The 25,785-nt window shown below is 46.0% G+C and overlaps 1 protein-coding gene across 3 annotated transcripts in view; it reads right to left on the minus strand.

Moving 5' to 3' along the window:
- Nucleotides 1-25,785, minus strand: part of SMARCA2 (SWI/SNF related, matrix associated, actin dependent regulator of chromatin, subfamily a, member 2) — a 230,175-nt gene that overhangs the window by 100,684 nt on the left and 103,706 nt on the right. For all 3 annotated transcript variants that reach the window (XM_056106879.1, XM_056106877.1, XM_056106878.1), the window contains exons 22-24: nucleotides 17,929-17,975; nucleotides 15,317-15,483; nucleotides 6,872-7,035 (exon numbers count right to left, since the gene is read on the minus strand). In XM_056106879.1, the coding sequence (XP_055962854.1) occupies nucleotides 6,872-7,035; nucleotides 15,317-15,483; nucleotides 17,929-17,975 (378 nt within the window). The remainder of the gene's footprint in view (nucleotides 1-6,871; nucleotides 7,036-15,316; nucleotides 15,484-17,928; nucleotides 17,976-25,785) is intronic.

Consider the following 25,785-nt stretch of genomic DNA (forward strand, 5'->3'; position numbering starts at 1 on the left):
GGTCCGCCACATGCAAGGCAAACGCCCTACCCGCTGTGCTATTGCTCCAGCCCCTCATGAGATCTTTAAAACCTTCAGAAGCTCCGGATGCAGCTACCTGATTTTACAACTATATAATAAAAGCTTCTAAGTATATCCCTCTTAATTGTGCTGGTTCAGGTTCTCTATGCAATTAGAACATACACTTTTTGGAGGTGTGGGACATTTCCAAGCAGTTCTCAGGAGCCCCCACACCCCCAGCGATTCTTGGTCAAGCCGGCCAGCTGTTCAATGTGAGGACAGACCCTCAGGTGCCAGGGATTCCCTGGGTGACCCTGCAGTGCTTGGGGGCCTTCAGGGCTGCACCTGACAAGACCACGTGGTGCTGGGATGAAAGGAAGGGGTGGCCAGCCGTACGAATCACATGCTTAAGCCAAGCATCATCGTCCTGCCCTTATAACACATGCATTTCAGGGCAACCATTTGGCCCTGTACCCTGGTTCTCCGGCACCTATTTTGCACATGACTGGTGCTCTGCAGCTGTAAGTCCATCATCTTGATCAGGTGAGCTTCCTGGTCAGCCTGGAGCACCTGCATACTTAAAATAGGGGCTGGAGCTATAGCACAGAGGGTAGGGCGTTTGCCTGGCACGCAGCCAACCCAGGTTCGATTCCTCCATCCCTCTTGGAGACCTGGCAAGCTACCCAGAGTATCCCACCCACACGGCAGAGCTACCTGAGACAACAGACCTACGCTAGGCCTGGAGGTCTGTCCGTGCTTGCAGGGCCCTCATAATTAAAGGACACACTGTTTTTCTCAGACCATCTCAGAGTTATTAGAAATACTAGAAAGCTAAGCCATGACCACAGCTGGGAACCATCCACATTAGAATTTTTTTTTTCCAAAGAGGAGAAATGAGGTAGGTAATTAAAATCCACATCTGGGAGGCAAAACAGAAAACAAACACACACACCAAAAAACCCACCTAAATTTCATTTTCAAGCCCTTAGGTTCAACCACATCCCTTAACACGGCTTCCTCAGCACGAGAGAGGCGGCAGCCATGGCAACCAACAAGTTGTGTGGCCTCGGCCTCTTGTTGATCTCCCAGGACCCGGGTCAGCAACCATCTTCCAGAACCAGCCCGAGAGAAACAGTCTAAGCTTAGCTGTCTGGGCCAAGAGCAAACATGACACGAAACAAATATTCTTGCCAAAAGGCTCGTGTTCTTTCCCTTCTCCAACCCCCCTTATTTTTTTCCCTTTAAATTAGAAAATGTAAAAACGGATTCAGGAGTGTTGGCTCTATGGTGAACACCTGTTTTGCCATGTTCACCATGAGGGGGGTCGAGCTCTCACTCCTGCCCCGAACCCCGGCCAATGGCCCGGCAACTTCCCCAGCAGAGCTGGGCTCCATCAAGCATGAAAACAACTATTCAGTGGCAGGACAGGTGGCGCACTGGAGTCCGTTTATGAATCACTGTCTAGGAGATGTGGGTGAACCACAAAAGTGCAAACAATATGAGGGTGTCCCTACGTTCCTCTGGCAGGGACAGAATGGTAAAGCAGCAGAGGGAATGGCTCAGCTCCAGAAAGGAATGTGTTTTTAAGGCTTTGGGGCTGGAGAGATAGCACAGCGGGTAGGGCGTTTGCCTTGCACAAGGTCAACCTGGTCGGCCCAGGTTCAATTCCTCTGCCCTGTTCGGAGAGCCCGGCAAGCTACCTGTGACATATTTGATGTGCCAAAAACAGTAACAACAAGTCTCACAATGGAGGCGTTACTGGGCCCGCTCGAGCAAATTGATGAACAACGGGAGGACAGTGCTACAGGGGCTGGGGCCAATATGCTTTGTTTCTTTGGTAGGGCTGTCAGTGTATGTTCAGGGTCATCTATTCGGAAAGGGGAAAAAATGAATGTCTCAAGAAAGGAAGAAGGGTATTAAATGTACCTGGGAGGAACATAAAGTAACAAAATAGGAGACTAACACCCAAGAGTGGCCGACATTAGTAAAAGGAGTTTTGCTCCATGGCTTGGAGGCCAGTCACACATGCTAGGGGAAAAGGGAGCTCAGAGAGAGAAGGGAGCACCAAATAAAGGGTGTTGGGAGGATCTTCCCAGGATGGGAGAAGCATGCTGAAAGTAGACTACAGACCAAACATGATTGCCACTCAAAGCCTCTTTTGCAAACCACAGCACCCAAAAGGAGAGAGAGAACAAAAGGGAATGCCCTGCCACAGAGGCAGGGTGGGAGGGGGGATGGGGGGGTGGGAGGGACACTGGGATCCATGGTGGTGGGAAATGGGCACTGGTGGATGGAGGGATGGGTGTTTGATCATTGTACAATTGCAACCCAAGCACAAAAATTTGTAAGTCTACAACTGTACCTCATGGTGTCTCACTAATAAAAATTAAAAAATAAAAAAAAAGAAACTTATATGGCATTTTTGGCTTGTTTTAGTGTACTCTGAAACCAACATTGTTAAAAAAAACTAAAACAAGAACCCACAAACTGCCACTTTGGGGGGCAAAGCAACATCTATTCACAAGGGTAAGGCAAAAAGAATTTAACCCTCAATCCTGCCAGACACGGGTTTCAGTCTAAGCTCCTGTGACAGTGACTATCCAGTGGTCTTTTTAAGTGTAAAATATTTTGAGGATGACCTAAATGAAGAATGCAGAATGCAAGGTGCTGTAATTATGTCACAAGAGTGGCTGTATCATAAAAAAAAAAACCTTCTATTATTTAAGAGAAAATCCAGTGTTTATCTGTGTCATTTTTTGATCACTGATTTCCAAAAGTGGGAAAAATAGTTTCCCCAAGCCACTGACCAAGTTTGAGGAACAGACATAAAATGTCTGGTTAGCCCAGTTGGCCTTGAATCCACCTTGGGCCATTATAAACACTAACAAAAACATATGCCTTGTGGAAGGAATTTGTGGTAAATAAGATGGGGTGAAATCTGAGGTTCTGTGTTTTGTTGTCTACATTTTAATTCACCAGCAGTTAAAAAGGAACCTCTAAGCTCTCGAGCAATGCATTTTGATTCGACAATTCCATCTTTAGCTGTGGGTCATAAAAGTTCGTATATGCAAGATGGAGTATTGCCTTAAGAAAAGATACAAACACTGTTCTCCCGTTGTTCATCGATTTGCTCGAGCAGACCCAGTAACGTCTCCATTTTTTTTGAGACTTGTGGTTACTGTGTTTGGCATATCGAATACGTCACGAGGAGCTTGCCAGGCTCTGCCGTGTGGGTGAGATACTCTCGGTAGCTTGCTGGGCTCTCCGAGAGGGGCGGAGCAATCGAACCCGGCTTGGCCAGGCTGGCTGCACACAAGGCAGACACCCTACCGCTGTGCAAGAAAAGATAAAATCATGCAATTTGCTGCTGTGTGGATAGATCTGGAGAGTGTCATGCTGAGAGAAGATCGTCAGAGGCAGGGTGATCAACTTAGAATCACCTTTCTCTATTTGGGATAAAAAGAAATACAGCAAGGAAACAAGAAGTGCCCAGAGGCGATTGAAATGAATGACAGGAGAAGTGGTCTTCAGTAGGAAGCTTGGGGGCTGAGGGTCTGGGGACAGGACTGGGAAGAGAATGCTACAACAACGGTGGAGGGAAGTGGTGAACCAGGAGGAAGAAGTGAATGCCAAGAAAGGTGGAAAGTGTCATGTGCAGAATCCTATCAGTTCGCAGTACTATAAGCTGCAGTGCCCAGATGGATTAAAAAGTACCTGTCGTGGGGCTGGAGAGATAGCACAGCGGGGAGGGCGTTTGCCTTGCACGCGGCTAACCTGGGTTCGATTCCCAGCATCCCATATGGTCCCTTGAGCACCGTCAGGAGTGACTCCTGAGTGCAGAGCCAGGAGTAACCCCTGTGCATTGCCAGGTGTGACCCAAAAAGAAAAAAAAAATGTACCTGTCATAGAGGCAGGCTGGGGGACAGGAGGAAAGCTGCTTTGCCATGGTACGTTAGCATTTCTGAAAACTGAATTGCTCTGGGCTCAGAGAATCTGAGACTAAAAGTGGACAAGTGAGAGTCTTCTAGAAAAGTCTTCCAAAGATAAACATCTAGTTACCTCCCAACTCCTCTATGGACTAGTTACTTCTTCTTCTTCTTTTTTTTTTTTGCTTTTTGGGTCACACCCGGTGATGCACAGGGGTCACTCCTGGCTCTGCGCTCAGGCATTACCCATCGAGGCGCTCAGGGGACCATATGGGATGCTGGGAATCGAACCCGGGTCGGCCGCGTGCAAGGCAAACGCCCTACCCGCTGTGCTATCGCTCCAGCCCCCTGGACTAGTTACTTCTGACTCCATAAAGAGACGGTACCAAGCAGGGTCATCTAAACAGCCCGGCATGCTGTGCTTTTGGGGAAGTGCTTTCTTTCCCATATTCCTCCATTGCTGATACCCAAATGAGCTTGGAGCTTGCAGACAACAGGCATGCAACCCAAGTTTTGAGACCAGACACTCTACTCACAATAGTAAGAAGGAAAACGCCAAATCTTTCACATAAAGTCTAGCTGTGTTCAGACTGCAGTCTAGGACAGTAACACGTCTCCTGGAGACGTTGGGGCTTGGTGGAGCAATGTGACTTCAGTAAGAAAGCACATGTTTGATATGTGTGGGACCCCGGAGAGCCCCACAACTGGTTGTCCTTTTCATTCCAGGAACCTTGGAATGGATATACCTTTCAAGGTCAGAACATTTGGATGCAATGTTCAAGCAATTCTACTTTAGTCGTCTAGACAACGGGTCAACACTGGCAGTGGTCCACGGCTGGTGGCTACTCAAAGGTTTGAACCACTGGTTTGTTCTTTAAGATCAGAGCTCCTCAGCTGTATGTGATATGTGAGAGAAAACCTATGCTGAAGTTTTTGAATGTGTACTGAAGTCTGTATGGTCGCCTGCAGTGGTGGGAAGCCCTTTCACGTGGGAGCAGAGGAGGGAGGGAATGGGAAGTAGGCATGTATGTTGATTAAAAGAACCTTCTGGGGGTCGGAGTGATAGTTCAGTGGGTAGGGCATTTGCCTTGCATGTGGCTGATCCAGGTTCAATGTCCGGCATCCTATGTGGTCCCCTGAACAGCGCCAGGAGTCATTCCTGAGTGCAGAGCCAGGACTTAACCCCTGAGCTTTGCCGGGTGTGACCCAAAAAGCAAAAAGCAAACAAAACAAAACAAACCTTCAAATTCTAATGTTCCAGGCTGGAGGTGCTTGCCTTGCAAGTGACTGACCTGGATTCGATCCCTGGCATCGTATATGGGCCCCTGGACCCACCAGAAATGAGCCCCGAGCACCACCACGTGTAGCTCCCAAACCAAAACACACAGACCAAGCAGAATTCTAATGTTCCCCTGAAGCCCACTTGCTGCAAAAACAAATGCCTGAAACCTTCTCCACCCCAGTGTTCACAAAAGCCCAGTGAGAAAGCATTGCTGTGCTTATTGGCAGTGAAGTGAACCGAGTGGAGTGAGGAGCTGAGGAGAAGCCCAATTCAGATGCATGTGTGAGAGCTGTTACTTTCATTCTTATTGTTTTGAAATCATACTGGTCTCAGTATGAATCAAGTCCTGAGAAATGCCTGTCCTCAGGTAGGCCTCCCTGAGTGGTTGAGAAAGAAAGCCCATGCCACAGGGGGCCCGTGGGGGTGCTCTTCTTTCCTTTTGAATCAGCAGACTATTCCTTTAAAAGATAACTCTTAAAAACTTGCCTGGCTGAAAGGACTTAGTGGTTAATGCTTCACAGAATTTGTTTTGACTATTTTTAAACAATGCGCACATAGTTAAAAGACTTATTCTCTGACCATGGGGGAACTTACACAAAGCTTTTGGGAACTTATTTTCCTTGATAATAAAGATGCAAATAGCACTTCAGCTGAGGAGATAGCTCCAAGAGCTGAGTGAGTGACAGGAGGCCCAAATTTCATCCCTGGGCCCACCTGGTCCCCCAAGTTTAATGATTTTTCACCTCTGTGCTGGAGTAGGCCCTGGGCACCATGCAGAACAGCCAACAAAGAAACAAAGAAAAACCAGATGCAAACAGTAACATAAACAATCTCATAGGGTCCGTGTCAAGACTTAATCAAGCAGTGGGTGTAAAGTGACAGACGTAGGTAAGGAGCCAACATGGCTTGGAGGCCAACCACACATGCTAGGGGAAAAGGGAGCTCAGATAGAGAAGGGAGCACCAAATAGGGCATTGGGAGGATCCTCCCAGGATGGGAGAAGCATGCTGAAAGTAGACTATAGACCAAACATGATTGCCATTCAATGCCTCTTTTGCAAACCATGACACCCAATAAGAGAGAGAGAACAAAAGGGAATGCCCTGCCACAGACGCAGGGTGGGTTGTGGGGGATGGGGGGTGGGAGGGATACTGGGATCCGTGGTGGTGGGAAATGGGCACTGGTGGAGGGGTGGGTATTTGATCATTGTATAAGTGAAACCCAAGCACGAAAATTTGTAAGTCTACAACTGTACCTCATGGTGTCTCACTAATAAAAATTAAAAAAAGAATAGTTAGCTACTGTTACTCCTGCTTTTGTTTCTAAAATACTTTACATTACAGAGTTGTCCTTCACCCAAAGAACTTTGTTCAGCGGTAACCTCAGGCCATGAGGTCAACAACTGAGCCAAACTTGAGTTTTTGTAAGCAGAGTCTGAGCTCTTTCTGTAAAGGCACACAAAGGCTCATGGAAAACATCTCCACATTTGGGGTCCAAGGGAATTAAGGGAGCAGTCAGAATAACATGCTGGCTGTTTCCTTTGGAGAAAGCGTCCACTCTTGAGAAATCTGTTCTGCCCCATAAATGTGAATGATGGGGCTGATAGTCTTTCGGTTCCTCGCCAGGAGGGTGGCCTGGACACCTAAGTCAGAGCTACACAGACCTGATGAGGATTCCAGTCGCTGTCAAAGATGACCACAGTATCCGCTGCCTGAAGATTTAAGCCGAGGCCTCCAGCTCTGGTGCTCAGTAAGAAAATGAAATACTGGGACCCAGTTTCGTTGAATTTCTTCAGCAAAGCAGCACGATCTTCAGACTTGGTGGTGCCTGAGGGGATAAGGAAAATAAATTTGCCAATTAACTCCTGTCTGAAAATGGCACAGAGCTAGACAAAAAGTTCAGCTTCCTGGAGAAATTCTCAGACTCCTCTTGAGGTAATCCCCTGGGTGTTGTTTCTTTCTTTTCTTTTTCTTTTTTCTTTTTTTTTTTTTTACTTTTTGAAGGAATCTGAACATTTTGCAATTAAAAAAGCAAGAATTTTTTTTTCCTTCAAATCAGATCATGCTCCTTTTGCAGGCAAAGAAGGAAGACTTATCTACTAGCCATCATTCCAAAATGTCTAAACATGTCTGACTGCACACCTTTGCAACCTTATAAAGTCTACCACCTTCTAATGCCAATCTACAATGTAATGAAAACATTTTCTGCATTTATTTCCGTGCTAAAACATTTTCTGTATTTTTTGTCCCTGTGCTTTATTTATTTATCGATATGTTTTTTGGTAATGCTCCTGGCTCTGCACTCAGGAATTAATCCTGGCGGTGTTCAAGGGGACCATTTGGCTTGCCAGGGATAGAACCTGCATGAAAGGCAAGTTAAGTGCCTTACTCACTGGACTACCGTTCTGGCCCTGTTTATTCCTGTGCTTTAAACCACCAACCAATCCTCCCTCCCTTCTCCCCTTCTTCAACTGTCCTTCCTTTAACTGGTGTCCTCCCAGAAATATTATGGAATCCTGGCCAGAAGTTCAGTGCCAGGGTCTGTGGGCGCAGTGCTAGGGATTACCCAGGTGACCCAGATGTGCTTAGGGGCCTTCAGGTTGCACCTGGCAATGTTTGGGGACCATGAGATGATGCTAGAGACTAAATCCAGGTGAGGAGAATGGCAGGCATGAGCCCGAGCTGCTGTACTAGCTCCCAATCTGCAACTAACTTTAAAAATGTACCCTTCCGCTCCCCGCGAGCGGCTCTCCAGCACGGCCATGGCCCCAGAAGCACAAGGACTTAATGCAGAACCCAGCAGCTTGGAGCAGAAAAGTGAACGGACTATGCGTTGATCCAGCCCATCAAGTCTGCCGGAGGGGAAAGGGTGTTGCCCCATTCGCCCTCTCCTCTCTGGAAAGAAAGATGGCGGCCACATGGGAGCCTTGTGGACAGCAGGTATGAGCCGGGAGTGTGGGGGCGACTAAAACCTCATGGGAAGGGGGGCGTTTCGCTCCGCCCTTCACGCCCTACCGAGGCCACCGGTTGCCCCCCGCGAGCGGCTCTCCAGCACGGCCACGACTCCAGAACACAGAAACCAATTTCTTAACTATCTGACTTTCAGTAGAAATACTTCCAGGGTCAATAGGTAAAATAGCAGAAATCCAAAACCAACATTTAATTCTTGAACCCAGCCGTAGAAAGCAAATCACTTCACAATGCTTTTTCAGCATGTCTGATTTGGGGGGAGTAAACTCTAAATAATAGTGGTGAATCTTTTATTGAAACAATGAATCTAATCAAAGCAGATAGAGTGTTAACTAGAATTCATCTGCCTCACAGGGACGGGGAGGGGTGGGGGGTGGGGTTTTATTGGGGTTCTTCATGGTAAAAAATAAGTATTGGTAAAGGGAAATGTGTTTGATAGCTGCATGACTGAGACATAAACCTGAAAGCTTTGTAACCTTTCCCACAGTGATTCAATAAATAAATTAAAAAAAAAAAATAAAACAATGTCATCAGCAAAAAAAAAAAAAAGTACCCTTCCGAATGCCCTGCCACAGAGGCAGGGTGGGTTGGGGGGATGGGGGGTGTGAGGGATTCTGGGATCCGTGGTGGTGGGAAATGGGCACTGGTGGAGGGATGGGTATTTGATCAGTGTATAATTGAAACCCAAGCACAAAAATTTGTGAGTCTGCAACTATACCTCACGACGTCTCACTAATAAAAAAAATAATCAATTAAAAAAAATGTACCCTTCCTTCTCTGCTTTCCTTTACTATGTGTGCCTAGCAATGATTGAAACTGCTCAAGGTAAGTTTGAGGCTCAGCACTAGATTCCCAAGAAAATGGAAACAAAGCAAATCGATTTCTACTACACTTTACCATTTAGATTGTTACTGGTAAAATGTGCATGGAACATTTTTGTTCTTGCTAACAGCAAGACTTGAAGCCATACACACTCACATACACACACGGATCTCTTTGTTTCTCAAACTAACATTCTTCTCTGCTGAGTTCAAGAGATGCTGAACTAGAACCAAACAGAGCACAACATGCACTGCTCAATGTATGACCACGGCTTGCCCAAGGTGTCTAAAGTTGGCTCCACGGTAGTGAATAAAAGAGAACCGAAGCCCACAGTAACATACTCAACTTCTGGGCACTGAGGCCCCACACTTGCACTGAAAACCAGTCATTCAGTAACCTACTATGTGTTAGTGTATTGACCGGCCACTTCCTGAACAACATTATAGAAGGGCAAGAACATTGAACAAATTTCATGTGAACAATTCTTACATTTGTTTTTGTTTTGTGGTAAATACTTGGGAATGCTCAGGGCTCATTCCTTGCTCTGGATTCAGGGATCACTTGTGGAAGGGCTCCTAGGACCATATGGGGTGATGGGGATCAAACTCAGGCCAGTTTGCATGCAAGGCCTTACCCACTATATGATCTCTCCAGCCTCATCAATCTGAACAGATATTACCAGATAAATATAGCTACAGATTAAAAAAATTGGTTTAGGCTACTGGGGAAAATATCCGCTTGTTACCTGATAGTCCCTAACTGCCCGCAATACAGTTATTTCTGCACAGTGCTCTATTTCTGAGGATATACCAGTAATTTATTTCAGCAGATTAAAACACGTAATCCATATAGGTAATGGAACTATGAGGTCAAGTTCCCAAGCATGGGAGATTTGCTTTCCCCATTTAATAAAAATAGTAAGTACCCTCCTGAGAATGGGAGAAGAAAAATCAATTCCCTGCCTACAGTGAAATGGGGCTTAGGAGGGTCTCCTCATTTAATGAAGAAACATTCTTTAAAACTCATCTTATTTTCAAAACAAAATTTCAAGTTGAATGACCTATTCTGATCTCACAACAGTAAATTTTGAGAATTTGGATTTTAGGAAAGGGCCATGATATGTGCTTTGCTGGGTAAGGACTCAAATACAGAGGATTCTTTTTCTTTGTATTTTCAGAATTGGTTTCCTGAGATCATGGGGAACTAGTTGTTCACAATACTGATGGAAAGCATAGTATGTTCTATCACGAAATCTTTTCTCCGTGTCATTTTTTTCCAGTTCCAATAATTTTTAAAAATTACTCATGTCGAGTAATGGTTCACATATTTCCTACCTGCTTTTAAACAAAATAAAAAGTCACTGTAACAAAATAATCCTCCTTAAATGGGAGGGGGAAAAAAACAAACAGGTTTCCAGAGATAATGATGGCTTGTTTTTGGCAGCAGATACAAAAACTGTGCATCTATATGCTCTACAGGTAGAAATTGCATTTTGATCAATTGAAAAATAATCAGTTCATGGTCACATGCACTAGGACATATATAAAACTAGTGAATATACCTACTTGGGATAAAATAACCCTAAATACAAAATATAGAACTGAAAAAAAAACAACAGAGATATAGTAAGACAAAGGATTTTTCAGATCTCATGCAAAATACCTCAAGTAAACAAGCCAATCAAATACTGGCAGCATATTTTAACAGTAAAGGCAGTTTAGAATGTGACAACTTAAGAAGACAGAGAGGAGGGGGGAGGTTATTAAGTCACCTTTCATGCAGAGTTATGGCATTTCCTAGTAGAAAGTTCAGAATTGGCTGGCTTGCCATTTATATTAAGCAAAATTTCCCCAAGTCAAGATGTTTGCTGATCATTAGCAATCTTTGGGATATTGATCGGGGAAGAGTCAAACTACCATGTCAGAGTTTACTCAAAGGCAAATAAACACTCCTGGCAGGAGTTCCAGATTTATATTCTCGACATGAACACTGGTTCCATGTTCCTTTAGACTCTGGTACAAAACATAATCAAGAATACAATCAATAACAAGGGCAACTGCATTGAAAAGAGCAGAATTTGCCAGAAGGAGCATTCTGACCAAGCTCCTGTGATTACTAATTTTAACATAGTTTCAAGCTGCTTTGGGAAAATTTTGTCTGTGGGGCTGTGTCTTCACCCTTTGCTCTCATTCAAAAATTTATTAGCAGGGAAAGCAAAGGCTTTCAGGGCGTGGTAATCAACTCTACCCATGCCGCCAAAACCTTCTCTCATGCCATAACTCTACTCATGCCACTGTAACTTCAAGATTTTTGAAGGTAAAAATCTGCTTTGCTCTCACAGAGTATCTTCTTTTCCTCAAACTCTGAGACATCAGGTTTAACAAAGAAAATCTCAAGTCATTTTTTATTTTTCTTTGCTTTGTTGGGGGTCACACCCAGCGATGCACAGGGGTTACTCCTGGCTCTGCATTCAGGAATCACCCCTGGCAGCGCTCAGGGGACCATATGGGATGCTGGGAATCGAACCAGGGTTGGCCGCATGCAAGGCAAACGCCCTACCTGCTGTGCTATTGCTCCAGCCCCTCAAGTCATTTTAACAACCAAATGAGGAGGGAGCAAGTGGGCGGGTCAGTACAGCAACAGGAAGTGGAAGCTAACTGATCCGTATAGATGTCAATTATCTGCTCACCCAGCATCTGTTTTCCTTAAAGCAATGGCTGCTGCTCATTGAGGGTGGACACCGATACTCTCAGTTTGACCTGCAACACTTTAGAGAACTCACCAACTTTTCTGTGTCCCTCCCCCTAAAGGAACGGACTTGGATATCAGGGACAGTGAATGGCTGGTTCATGGATTTTTTCTCTCTGAGATCTGGTCATTTCCAATTAAATTAAATCCCTTGAATTGGTTAAAAATCCTTTTTTAAATGTTGTTGCTAGGGAAGCCACATGCCTTTTTCAGAGATGGGACAGATCTTGCTAGATCTCTTAAAACTGTGTGGAATCAACACTATTTCAGTGACTGTGTACATTAATCTTATTTTAGGCAAATTAAGCTCTATGAGTCTTTTTTTTTCACATCATGTTGGTACCTCGGTAAGTGGGTTTTCACATCAAACTGGCACCTCACAGTAGCTTGTTTGCTGAGAAAACTAAAGTAATAAGGCACATGGAATGCTTGTGATATTCTATGTCTAGGAGGCATTCCATAAATGTTTGGTTTTAAGATCTTTACTGTAACTATCAATAGGGATAATGACCAGCACTCAGTTAAATAAAATTTTTTGGGCGGGTCAGGGGGATAGGGGTGGTGCACATCCAGTCTTAGGTCTTCTGACTCTAAATTCAGGAATCACTTCTGGTGGGGCTTGAGGGGTGGGCCATATGGGATGTCAGAAAGCAAACTGGGGTCAGCTTCATGCAACACAAGCACTCTCTTGCTCTGGCCCTGAAATCGCTTAAAAAACAACAACAACTTAGTTTAAAATTTTAAATTTAAATTTTAAATTTATTTGGCTTTTGTTGGCCATGCCCACTGGTATTCAGGACTTTTGTCTGACAGTGCTTGGGGGACCATGCAGTGCCCGAGATTGGACCAGGGTCAGCCATGTACAAGACAAGTGTATCTACATCCTTTTACTATCTCTCTGCCCCCCTGCTAATCATTTCCTGTCAGTTTTACAGACTTGACTATGCCAACACCATGATCCTTAGAGAAGTGAGATTTAAGATGAAGACCCACAGAGCAACCCACCTGGTTGTGGAGGAAAGCTGGACATCGGGGAAATAACGGAACGGGGCGCCACTCACCTGTCAGTCAAAGGAGGGGTACCTAAACAAGAGTGCTGAAGGGGTGCTGAATTTCCTTTGCAGGAAAGGGAGGGAAGAACAGGACCACATCAAAGGGCAGGGGCCATGTGGATCACTAGATTACCCAAAGAGACAGACTAGGGTAATATTACTTATGAACTAAAAATTAGCATTTTCTTTTCTTTGTTATCATATAACAATATACATTCTATTCAATAAGAAATTTTAATAATTAGTTATTTTTCATTAAGCTTCTACACTTTTTTTTTTGCCTTTTGGGTCACATCCAGCGATGCTCAGGGGTTATTCCTGGCTCTGCACTCAGGAATTACTCCTGGCAGTGCTCAGGGGACTGGGAATCGAACTCAGGTCGTCCGCGTGCAAGGCAAACACCCTACGCGCTGTGCTATTGCTCCAGTCCCAAGCTTATACACTTTTAAAAAAAAAAAAACTTTTTTTTTGTTTGTAGTCATTGATATTATTTTTTTTTAAATCTTTTTTTTTCTCTTTTTATTAGTGAGACATCATGAGGTATAGTTGTAGACTTACACATTTTTGTGCTTGGGTTTCAGTTATACAATGATCGAGTACCCATCTCTCCACCAGTGCCCATTTCCCAACACCACGGATCCCAGTATCCCTCCCACCCCATCCCTCCATCCCACCCTGCCTCTGTGGCAAGGCATTCCCTTTTGTTCTCTCTCTCTTATTGGGTGTTGTGGTTTGCAAAAGAGGCAATGGGTGGCAATCATGTTTGGTCTAGAGTCTACTTTCAGCATGCTTCTCCCATCCTGGGAGGATCCTCCCAACACCTTTATTTGGTGCTCCCTTCTCTATCTGAGCTCCCTTTTCCCATAGTATGTGTGGCTGGCCTCCAAGCCATGGAGTAAAATTCCTGGTACTAATCTCGGCCATTCTTGGGTGTTAGTCTCCTATTTTGTTACTTTATGTTCCCCAGATAAATGCAATCTTTCTATGTCTTTCCCTCTCTTTCTGACTCATTTCAAAATTAGCATTTTCTTAACCATCTATTTTCGGTGGCTCTGAAGGGAAGAGGTAGAAATACTTCTAAACAATAAGTAGGGGGCCGGAGTGATAGTACACCAGGTAGGGCATTTGTGTTGTACATGGCTGACCCAGGTTTGATCCACAGCATTCCATATGGTCCGCCGAGCACAGCCAGGAGTGATTCCTGAGTGCAGAGCCAGAAGTAACCCCTGAGCATCACTGGGTGTGACCCCAAAAGCAAACAACAACAACAACAGCAACAACAACCAAAAAAATAATAAGTATGTCAGAGGTAGGATTAATTTTGAAAATTTGCCCATACCACAAGAGATAGTCCGTCAAGAGAATTCACTTAAAACCTGAGTAGAGGCTGGAGAGATGGTACAGCATTCAAGACAATTGTTTCAGATGTGGCTGACCGAGATCTGATACCCTGCACCACATATGGTGCCCTAAGCCCCACCAGGAATGATCCCTGAGCACAGAGCCAGGGGTAATCTCTGAGCACGACCAGGTACAGCCCCCTAACCAAACCAAACCAAAACAATCCAAAGTGAAAGAACCTAGAGCAAATTTGAGGTGAGTATACACTCAGGTAAACGTAATTATGGCAAGGGCGACTGAAATTGGATTTGGGCTAGAGAGATGATAGCCTGATAGGTACAGCACGTGCCTAACATGCACCTAACTCGAGTTTGATCCCCAGCAACCCATATAGTTCTCCAAGCTCACCAGAAGTGACCCCTGAGCACAGAGCCAGAAGTAAGCCCTGAGCACAGCTACAGATTAGCTTCCAAACCTGTTTATCATTCTTTAAAGTATTATTTCCTGCCATGGCATAACGACCTGTACATTTTCTATCTCTAAACTACTGGAATAATTATCAACGTTATGAAGTGTTTTTAGGCAGTATACTTCTAATTTTTCCCATTCATATCTTCTTACTAACTTTTTAGGATATGGCACTTAAATTTTACTCTTATAACCAGGCAATTATTTCACATAGTTTGAAAACTCTGACAAACAATGGCTTGATCTCTGTTAACATCACAAGGGAGATACTCTCTTCAGAAGCTGCTTTAATGATAATGTAATCTGAAACAAACTAGGACAAGAGGAAGGAGACAAAGTCTTTATCCTATGAAAATATGTCCTCAAAGAAGATTCTACACACATGTTAGCACAGTCTAGATGGTGCAAATATAACAGAAAATCCTCAAAAGCAAGCAGGATTTACAAATTTTCAGTGTGATTAGTTAAGATCTGTACAAATGACTGTAAGTTCACTGGTATTGGTTTGTACGTGGAATACCCAGCTTCCAGCTTATTTTAAGCTCCAGGGTATAAAAAATGCTATCTGGAAAAGCTGCCCCCCCACCCTGCTAGATAATGCCTCAACAATTTTGAGTCTTTCCCTCGGCATCTGAGATTGGCTCTAAGTGTCTATTATCCCTGCCTTCTCGGCAGTGAGGCCACACACCTGGTTCCTTGTACACTCACCATCAAGGCGCAGGTAAAGGAAGTTCCGAAAAGCAAAGTAATCCTCCATGATGGTCATGAGGGACGTCATCTGGCAGAAAAGCAGCACGCGGTGATTAGTCGCTCTCAATTTGGGCAGAATACGATCAAGTAGCTCAAACTTTCCTGAGGCCCGATACAGCTCAGCCCTGAACCCAAAAATGCAAAACAAGAAGACAGTATTACTGCTGTCTTCTTGAGGGATCCAGTTGAGGTCTATTTTTCATGAGGTGTCTTTCACACACTAAACATGCACTGACTAGCTAGGCGGTAATGGACGGATGAAAATAAACTGGAAAGCAAGGAGGATATTTAATGGGAAAAATATGTATTTATACAAAATCCATAAAGTATGCATTACACATCTTAGGTATGATGGCAGAGAGAAGGAAACCCTTTCACTTTCAATCATCTTTCTCTCTCTCACACACACTCTTCTAACAAACACATTGAAACGCTGTTTTTACTCAAATCCCTACTTATAGGAAAATATTAATTTAGGGCTCCTGAGAGTCATTAAAAGGCTTACTGAGCAACTTCTCTGTAAGCACTGTGCTAAGCATGTAATGATAAAGCAAACTAGAACCCCTGCTTTCAAGACGGTGCATTCAACTGTCATCAATGCCATAAAGAGCAAGTTTCTACAATAAAATCTCTAGCAACATGTAAGATCTTCTTTAGTCTAGAGGAGAGTTCTGCAACCTCCAGCGCTAGACTGCTGCCTCTTTTTGTCAAGAAAGCTTTATGGGCTCACAATTATCTTCCCGCATTTCCCTATGTCGACGGTGGCTTTGGGGCTCTACTGGCAAACTGGAGGTCGGTGTAAGGGAGACTTTTTTGGCACTGAGAGCAGAAAATATTTGATATCAAGCCCTTCTGAGAAAAAAATAATCTGCCAAGTCCCGGTTTGGGAACAGGAGGCATGGGATGAGAAGAGGGTCTGGACAGACCCCAGAATGCTCTATGAGTCACACTGAACGCTTCAGTTCTGAGCACAACAGCAGGTCATTGGTGAGTTTTGAGAGGCAGAAGGAAGAGATTGGACAGATCTGATGATAGGTTTTTGTTTAACATTTTCCTCTCCTTTCCCTTTGTTATTGCTGGGGGTGGGGGGCGGGGTGTCACAATTGTTGCTGCAGTCAGGGGTCTTGAACTTGACACTGTTCACACACTCTACACTATGGCTTAGGGGGGTTGGAGGGGAGGCACACTCATGGCACCAGGTGGGATTGCAACTAGCAGTGCCAGAGATTGCTCTCGGTGGTGTAGAACACTGAGGGGAACAACTCTCAGCCTGACACACAAGGCAGGTGTTCTGCCACTGAGCCACATCCCTGGCTCTGAGAGACCATTTAAGAGATCACCATGGGGGGGGGGGCTAGAGGAATAGGGCAGAGGGTAGGTAACTGCCTCATACGTCACCGACCCAGCTTCACTCCCCCCAGCTGGTCTCCCCCCGCCCCTCCGCCCACCCAAGCAGTCACCCCCGAGTGCAGGGTCAGGAGTACATCCTTAGAACTATCCAGTGTGACATCAAACCACACACCTCCTCAAATGAAGTTCAAGGGTAGTGTGGAAATGGCCACTGGAGGAACAGTGGGCAGAGCTAAAGTCATGTTTTGTCTCCTCTGCAATGAACTACTTTCACTTTTGTCATGACAAATCTGCTATATTAAATAGGAAAGATTGATTGTAGGGTTGATATTGTTGGGAACACGTGGTACACACAGTCGCGTTAACAAGAGTGCGTCACTGGGCAGCTAGTTGCTAACCCATGTGTGGTATCTCGTAACAGACACATTTTCAGATGCATGCCTTCCTAAAGTGAATTTCCTGCTCAGAAAACTTGACTCTCAATACCCTGAGGGCCCTGTTTTCAAAGGTGGTCCTGGTGCCAGCAGGGTGATCAAAGGAGGCAGAGACAAGAGAGGTGGGGACACAGGGACAGAGAGGCCACTGGCCCCGGTACTGGAAGGTCCAATTGTGAGGTCTTAGCACAGTGATACTCACTGCTATGGGGCTTTGAAAGCCCTTGTGTCCAGGTGATACAATTTTTCTAGAGCAAAGAAGAGATTTTCTAATAGAAGTGCAATTTCCTATTGTTTCAAGGTATGATTCTCTTCCATGCCCACTGCTAATGAAAGAAGACTTTTTACACAGACCATACAAATGACTGTGAAACCACCCATATTCCCAGAAGATGAGGCTCATTCTCTCTCGCACATGAATGCTAAATATCAACTTAGAGTTTAATAAGATAAATTCACTCTGTTCAAGCGACACTATCAGTTCTAAGTAGCAACCCTTTGAGGCTTCAACAATATTTTTAGAACACTGGCACACTATTAAGGCTATTAAATGAGATCTATGTCCTTTGAATGGCCACTTGCTTGAGGGCGTGTAGTAATTTATGCGAATGAAGTAAAAGAGAATGCAGCGATACTTTGGCTAACAACTTCGGTACCCTCGGTAGAGAAGGGGGAGGCTGAGGAGGCTGGTGGTATGCATTGGCATGCCAACTCTGCTAGCTGAGAGAGAAGTTTAGGTGAGGAACAATACATGAGATTTTGGAGGGAAAAAAAATGAAGATTTACCCATTGATGACTCCATTTGAATAGCCCAGGTGTTCAGCAAAGGATTCCTTTAAAAGAGAGATAAGGAAATGATTATTTTACCCACGGAACTATGCACTTGGTATTTCCTCTTTGACTGACATCATCCGACCTGGAGTAGAGTTAAGTGAAATGATAAGGAAGGAGGCATCTTTGAATTCAGACTTCTGTAGGAAATTCGCCCCAAGTTCCTCTCAGTCTTGAGACTCAATTACTGACACGACGGGGTTAGTGCAAGCTGATTTCCAGCAGTGACAGAAGGCCCAGGGCCGAGTGCGGCAGGTCCTGGGGTTCTAGAAACAATCCGGGTTTCCAGCCCAGGAGAACAGAGCAGAGTCCCGAGCAGTGAGCAGCATTTCTCAACCTTTTCCAGACCAAGGGGTCCCTCCTGACCGTGTTGCCTTCTGAGGCCTTCCTGTCCCCCCAGATGGACCCCTACTCTTTTTTTTTCTTTTTGGGTCACACCCGGCGATGCTCAGGGGTTACTCCTGGCTCATGCACTCAGGAATTGCTCCTGGCGGTGCTCGGGGGACCATATGGGGTGCTGGGAATCGAACCTGTGTCGGTCATGTTGGCTGCGTGCAAGGCAAACGCCCTACCCGCTGTGCTATCACTCCAGCCCCAGGCCCCCTAGTCTTATGTTGTACCATTTACATCACTGTCCACCCATGTCCTCCTTGAACTCTCCTGAGGACCCACAGGAGGCCATGTGGCCCCTGGCCTAGCAGAAGAGCTGAGCAGAAGCAAGTCAGGACTAAAATGTACCCATAATTATACCACTGGCATCTTGCAATTAAAGGCTACCCTGTAATTCTTAGCTCGGTGGAGCCCGAACATCCCTTCTTCTGTGACAAAGGAAGCCCTCCACTGCACAGGGTCTCTCTGGGTGTCAGCTTCTACTCCAAGAAGACAGAACTCGATCTTCCTGACTTTCCTCCTCACTGATTCCAGGGAAGCAGTACGTGGCAGCTCCCCTTGCAGTGCTCCCTCTGGGATTTGACAAAAGGTTGGCCACCGGTGAGGAGAGGAGGTCACCCGCGGTCCCCCTCTGCAGCTTCCCATCCTCATCCAGTCACTGACACATTTCTTGAAGAGGACCAGCCCTTTGCTCTCTTCCCAGATACGCTCATTTCTGTCAGGACTCACTGCCCCGGAATGCACCCTGCTGGTGAAGCGAATGCCACGGACGAGTGCCCAAAGCCCCCCTTCCCTCCCTAAGACCCTCGCCTTCTCACTCCTCAGTTTCAGGTTCTATCATCTCTGTAAGCAGGGCTGTACAGCCATAGAGATGGGGCTGGGTCAGCAGTCAGATGAGGTATCCGCATCACTTTGGGGGCCAGAGAGAAAGTAGAGCAGGTCGGATGCCTGCCTTGCACAAGGCTGACTCAACTTCAGTTCCCAGGTAAGCCTGCCTTGCACAAGGCTGGCCCAGGTTCAAATCAACTCCCGTATGGTCTCCGGCACCCATCAGGAATGATCCCTGAGTGCAGAGCCAGGCAGCCCTGAGCACTGACGAGGGTGGTCCCGCATTCCTCTGCCCCCCCCCCCCAAATACTGCTTTCACCTCTCTGGTTTGAGAGCTCCCAGGAGACTGGGCGCCCAGCTGAGAGATTGGGCTTTCAGTGGGACTCAGCACCAACAGAGAGAACAGAAGAAAGACAAAGGAAAATGCTTACACCAGTTCTGTTCCAGAGCCGTGGGTCTCATATGAGTTCAGGAATATGTTCCTGAAAATGTTTTATATTAAAAAAATAATGCCATGCTGAAAGTAGACTATAGACCAAACATGATTGTCACCCACTGCCTCTTTTGCAAACCACAACACCCAATAAGAGAGAGAGAGGACAAAAGGGAATGCCCTGCCACAGAGGCAGGGTGGGATGGGGGATGGATGGGGGGTGGGAGGGATACTGGGATCCATGGTGGTGGAGAATGGGCACTGGTGGAGGGGTGGGTGTTCGATCATTGTATAATTGAAACCCGAGCACAAAAATTTATAAGTCTACAACTGTACTTCATGATGTCTCACTAATAAAAAACAAAACTAGTTTATATTCATACTCCAAAAAAAAAAATAATGCCAGGAAGAAGCATGGGAGATCACCCAGAGGTCAGGGACACTCACTTTCATGCAGAGTATTCTGGTTCAATCTCTGGCACTGTATGCCCCCAACCCAGGTATAGCTCTGGGGGTCCCAAGTACCCCTGGATACCCTGGAGGCTGATCACTGCTGCTGGAGTGACCCCAGAGCACTGTCTAGTCTGCTTAGCTGAGTATCACTAGGAATGGCCCCTGGGCTCTGCAAGGCGTACTTGAGACACCCCACAGAAATAGTTACGAATGGAACTCTTTTGACTGACTCTGCTGCACCAACAACTATGCAGGCCATAGAGGGCCCTCCCATTGATCATCGATTTGCTCAAGCGGGCCCAGTAACGTCTCCATTGGAGACTTTGTTGTTACTGTGTCTGGCATATCGAATACTCTCGGTAGCTTGCCGGGCTCTCCGAGAGGGGCAGAGGAATCGAACTCGGGTCGGCCATGTTGGCTGCGTGCAAGGCAAACGCCCTACCGCTGTGAAATCAGCTGCCAACAATCCCTCCCACCCAGCCCTCATAAGCGCCTGAAGGGATGGCAGCTCTTTCTGACACGGCCACCCAAGTTTTAAATGTCAGTATTTTGATAAGATAACCTAAAGGATTTCTGATTGACACTTAATTGTCATAATGTTGAGTTCTTACACCCATCTCCGTATCAGGGCAGGGCATCTTTACAGATTGTTTGTTTGGGGGCGAGGGGTACTTGGGACCTACAATACTGGCTCTGCATTCATGGATCACTCCTGGTAGTTCTTGGGGGACCATATTGGGTGCGAGAGTTTGAACGAGGTCAGCCGTGTGCAAGGCCAGTGCCTTAGCCACTGTACTATGGCTCCAGCCCCTAGAGTTGTATCTATATACTGTTTTCAGGAAAAGCAGGCTGGTGCCAGGAAAGGGCTTTCTGGGTTAAGCTGATCCCCATAATTCGGATCATTAGACATTGTTATTATTATTATTATTATTATTATTGATCACTTGATTCCCCGTTATTCATCGATTTACTCGAGCGGGTGCCAGTAACGTCTCCATCCATCCCTGTTGCATGCTAGCATAGCCCAGTGGCATCTGTTCGTTCTAGGAACATGCAGAGCCTCAAACCGATCATTCAGGGTCTTTTTTTTTTTTATAATTTATTTCTTTATTGAATCACTGTGGGAAAAGTTACAGAGCTTTCGGGTTTAGGTCTCAGTCATGTAAGTATCAAACACATTTCCCTTTACCAATACTTATTTTTAACCGCGAACCCCAATAGAACCCCACCTCCCACCCCTCCCAATTCCTGTGAGGCAGATTAGTTCTAGTTAATACTCTATCTACTTTGGCTAGATACATTGTTTCGATAGAAGATGCGCAATTATTGTTTAGAGTTTACGACCCCCCCTCCCCCCAATCAAACATGCTGAAACAGCGTTGTCAAATGATTTGCTTTCTACAACTTGGTTTAAGAATAAAATGATGTTGTGCGGCCGCAATAGCGGCCGTGCGGTTTTGGATTTCTGCTATTTTACTTATTAACCATGGAAGAATTTCTATTAAAAGTTAGAGAGTTAAGAGATTGGTTTCTGTGCTCTGGGGCCGTGGCTGTGCCAGAGAGCCGCTCGTGGGGGGCAGCTGGCGACCTCGGTCGGGCGTGGAGGATGACCCATTACGCCCCCCTTCCCATGAGGTCCCTGCCGCTCCCACCACCCCCGGCTCAAACCTGCTGTCCACAAGGCTCCCGTGCGGCCGCCATCTTTCTTTCCAGAGAGGAGCCTCATTCAGGGTCTTGACGAAGAAGTCTGACCATCTTGTAGGTGGGCGTCCAGGCGATCTTTTGACGTCCCGTGGAATCTAGTCAGTAATGGCTCTAGTCCAGCGGTCATCTGTAAGCCTCATTACGTGTCCAGCCCATCTGATTTTTGATGCCTTGGCAAATGAGACAGCGTCCCTGATTCTTGAGCGTTGACGGAGATCAGAACTCCAGATTCCTTCTCTCACTTGAGTGAAGCGTGATACTCCAAGCATAGCTCTTTCGATTCCTCTTTGGGAGACCCGAATAGCGTTCTCATCCTGTTTTCGTAGGGCCCAGATCTCTGAGGCATATGTTAATGCAGGAAGAACAGTGGAATCGAAGAGATGTGCCCAGAGCTGGAGGTTCTTTGTCCTCTTAGTTATTTCTTCAACACTCTTGAAGACGTTCCAAGCCGCTCTCTCCCTCCTGCACAACTCCGGTGCCAGGTCATTTATCATGTTGATTTCTCGACCTAGGTATATATAACTGTTGCATTCAGAGATGGTGGTTGCATTGAGAGTGAATGGGGCGTCAGGAACGAGGCTGTTTCTCATAAACATTGTCTTTGTAAGATTCAGCTGTAGTCTGACCTTTCCATACTCACGGTCGAAGTTGGCCAGCATTTGTGCCGCTTGGTTGATGTTTGGTGTTATTAGAACGATGTCATCAGCAAAGCGGAGGTGGTGTAGTTGCCAACCATCTATCTTCACTCCCATTCTTCTTATTATTATTATTAATTGGGGATGGAGCAATAGCACATCAGGTAGGATGTTCGCCTTGCACGTGGCCGACCCAGGTTTGATACCTCCATCGCTCTCAAAGAGCCCGGTAAGCTACTGAGAGCATCCCACATACATGGCAGAGCCTGGCAAGCTCCCTGTGGTGTTCTTTTTTTTTTTTTTTACTGAAACACCTTGAAGTACAGTTGTAGACTTACAAGTTGTTGTGCTTGGGTTTCAGTTATGCAATGATCAAGTACCCATCCCACCACCAGTGCCCATTCTCCACCCCCACCAATCCCAGTATCCATCCCACCCACCCCCAATCCCCCATCCCGCCCTGTCTCTGTGTCAGGGCACTCCCTGTTGTTCTATCTCTCCTTTTGGGTGCTGTGGACTGCAGAAAAGACATTGGGTGGCAATCATGTTCGGTCCATAGATTACTTTCAGCAGGCATCTCCCATCCTGGGCAGATCTTCCCAGCACCCTTTGTTTGGTGCTCCCTTCTCTATCTGAGCTGCCTTTGCCACTACAGTGTGCGGCTGGCCTCTAAGCCATGGAGTGAATAACCTGGTATTTATCACAGCTGTTCTCGGGTATTACTCTCTTATTTTGTTACTTTATGTTACCCAGATGAATGCAATCTTTTTTATGTCTGTCCCTCTCTTTCTGACTCATTTCGCTTAGCATGATATTTTCCATGTAGTATCCCTGTGGTGTTTTTGATACGCCAAAAACAGTAACAACAAGTCTCCCAATTTGTTGTGAGGCGTTACTGGTGCCCGCTTGAGCAAATTGATGAACAGTGGGAGGACAGTGCTACAGTGCCATTTATTATTATTATTAGGCTGGAGCGATAGCACAGCGGGTAGGGCATTTGCCTTGCACGTGGCCCACGCGGCCAACCCGAGTTCAATTCCTCCGCCCCTCTCGGAGAGCCGGGCAAGCTACTGAGAGTATCTCGCCCGCACGGCAAAGCCTGGCAAGCTACCCGTGACGTACTCAATATGTCAAACACAGTAACAAGAAGTCTCACGATGGAGACGTTACTGGGCCCGCTCGAGAAAATCAATGAACAACGGGAGGACCGTGACCGTGATTATTATTATCATTATTTGGCTCCGTACCACCCAACAGACACCCACTACTGATCTATTGCTACCTTACATCTATCTCTGGGCTGGAGCGATAACACAGCGGTAGGGCGTTTGCCTTACAAGCGGCCAACATGGCCGACCCGAGTTCGATTCCTCCGCCCCTCTCAGAGAGCCTGGCAAGCTACCGAGAGTATTCGATATGCCAGACACAGTAACAACAAAGTCTCCAATGGAGACTTTACTGGGCCCGCTCGAGCAAATCGATGAACAATGGGAGGACCGTGACCGTGACCGTGACATCTATCTCTAATGTGTTAGCCAACACTTCACATACCCACTGCCTAGGGTTTCTTCCTTTAATCTGTCACCATCTGATGGTGGATGGAACAGCCTGGGGACAGAAGTTATGAGAGGTTTACATCAGGCCCTCGATCCACAGTGGTCTGGGGTCAGAGCTCACTGCTGTACCCAGAATTCTCCTTCCAGGGAATTAAATGTCAATATTCTTATAAGATAACTTAAAGGATTTCTGATTGACACTTAATTGTCATAACGTTGAATTCTTACACCCATCTCTGTGTCAGTGCAGGACATCTTTTTCTTTTTATTAATTTTTATTAGTGAAACACCATGAGGCACAGTTGTAGACTTAAAAATTTTTGTGCTTGGGTTTCGATTATACAATGATCAAATACCCATCCCTCCACCAGTGCCCATTTTCCACCACCATGGATCCCAGTATCCCTCCCACCCCCATCCCCCCCATCCCACCCTGCCTCTGTGGCAGGGCATCCCCTTTTGTTCTCTCTTCTTTTGGGTGTTGTGGTCAGGGCAGGGCATCTTTACAGACTGTTTGGGGGCGAGGGGTGCTTGGGACCTACCAGTAGAGTAAAGCATGGAGGCTCGTTACTGGTATTGTCTTTTGTGTTGATGCTGTCATTTCCCTGAAACCTAGTGCTTCTCCTGCAAATACGCTCTGCGCTCTGCACCAGAAGGCAGCAGCAGGGTCAGCAGTCTTCCTCCTCAAGTACAGAAAGTGAGTGTGCCAAGACCTTTTAGCTAACAAGTGTCGTTATCAAAAAGCAGAGGAAAGCATCTTCCCAGTCAGAAGGATGCAACTCAACTTTTCCGTTTGTTTGATTCTGGACCACACTTGGCAGTAGGGCAGAAGGGCTGAACTCATGGCTCTGTGCGTGGTGGGGCTCAGGAGACTGTACGTGGATTGGAGGATCGAACTGGGGTCAGCCGCCTGTAAGGCGAAGGCCTTCTCTTCTGCAGTAGCTGGTCCTGTAACTTGACTTGTCTATTTTGTTTGGGTTTGTTTGGGGGCCATACTGGTGGTGCTCGGGGCTTCCTCCTGGCTCTGCACTCAGGATTACTCCTCAGGTGCTATGGGGACTATAAGAGATGTCAGGGATCAAACCTGGGTCGGCTGCATGCAAGGTAAACACCATATCTGTCGTACTATGACTCTGGCCCCCCGACTTCTCTACCATTAAGTGTTAATTTCCCATCATCTTTGCAGGAAGAGAAATGGGTAGTCACTGGGATCAACAAGGACAGAGTAGAAACTGAGCCGGCAAACCAATGGCCACCAGGATCCTGGGTATCCCAGAGCAGGGGAAAATGGAGACTATAACTGTGGCACCTTTTTCTTCCTGCTCAAGTCAATTGCTCTGATTGAGGTGAAACTCTGCCAATTGAGGAAACGTATTCACATGTAGTGATCAGGGGAGAAAATGTCCTCTCTTCTAAAAATAGCTTCCCAAGGCCCAGAGCATCAGGCTGAAAGACCACATTTACACTGTGGCAGAAAGGAAAATACCAATCTAAGCAGCAGACTAAAGTCATTGTCTTTTACAAAGAAAATGTTTCAAGCACATCTTCCTCTTCAACGGGTATCGGTGCATTATTTTAATATTTTTCACAGCATCCTCCTGAGGAAGCTGGATGTATTTATCATTATCTTCAATTTCAGAGCTCCTGCTATAACAAGGCAATTCACAGTACTTACCCGAACCCACATAATGAGCCACAGCTTACAACATTTTCTCACTACTTTAAACTCGTGCTTGTAAAATTCCAGATGCTCAAGTGCTTGACGCCAATGAGAATTCATAACCAGAAGACTCATGTTTGTTAATTCTACTCG

This window comes from Sorex fumeus, unplaced genomic scaffold (assembly GCF_029834395.1).
Source record: "Sorex fumeus unplaced genomic scaffold, SorFum_2.1 ptg000149l, whole genome shotgun sequence".
NCBI classification, from domain to species: domain Eukaryota; kingdom Metazoa; phylum Chordata; class Mammalia; order Eulipotyphla; family Soricidae; genus Sorex; species Sorex fumeus.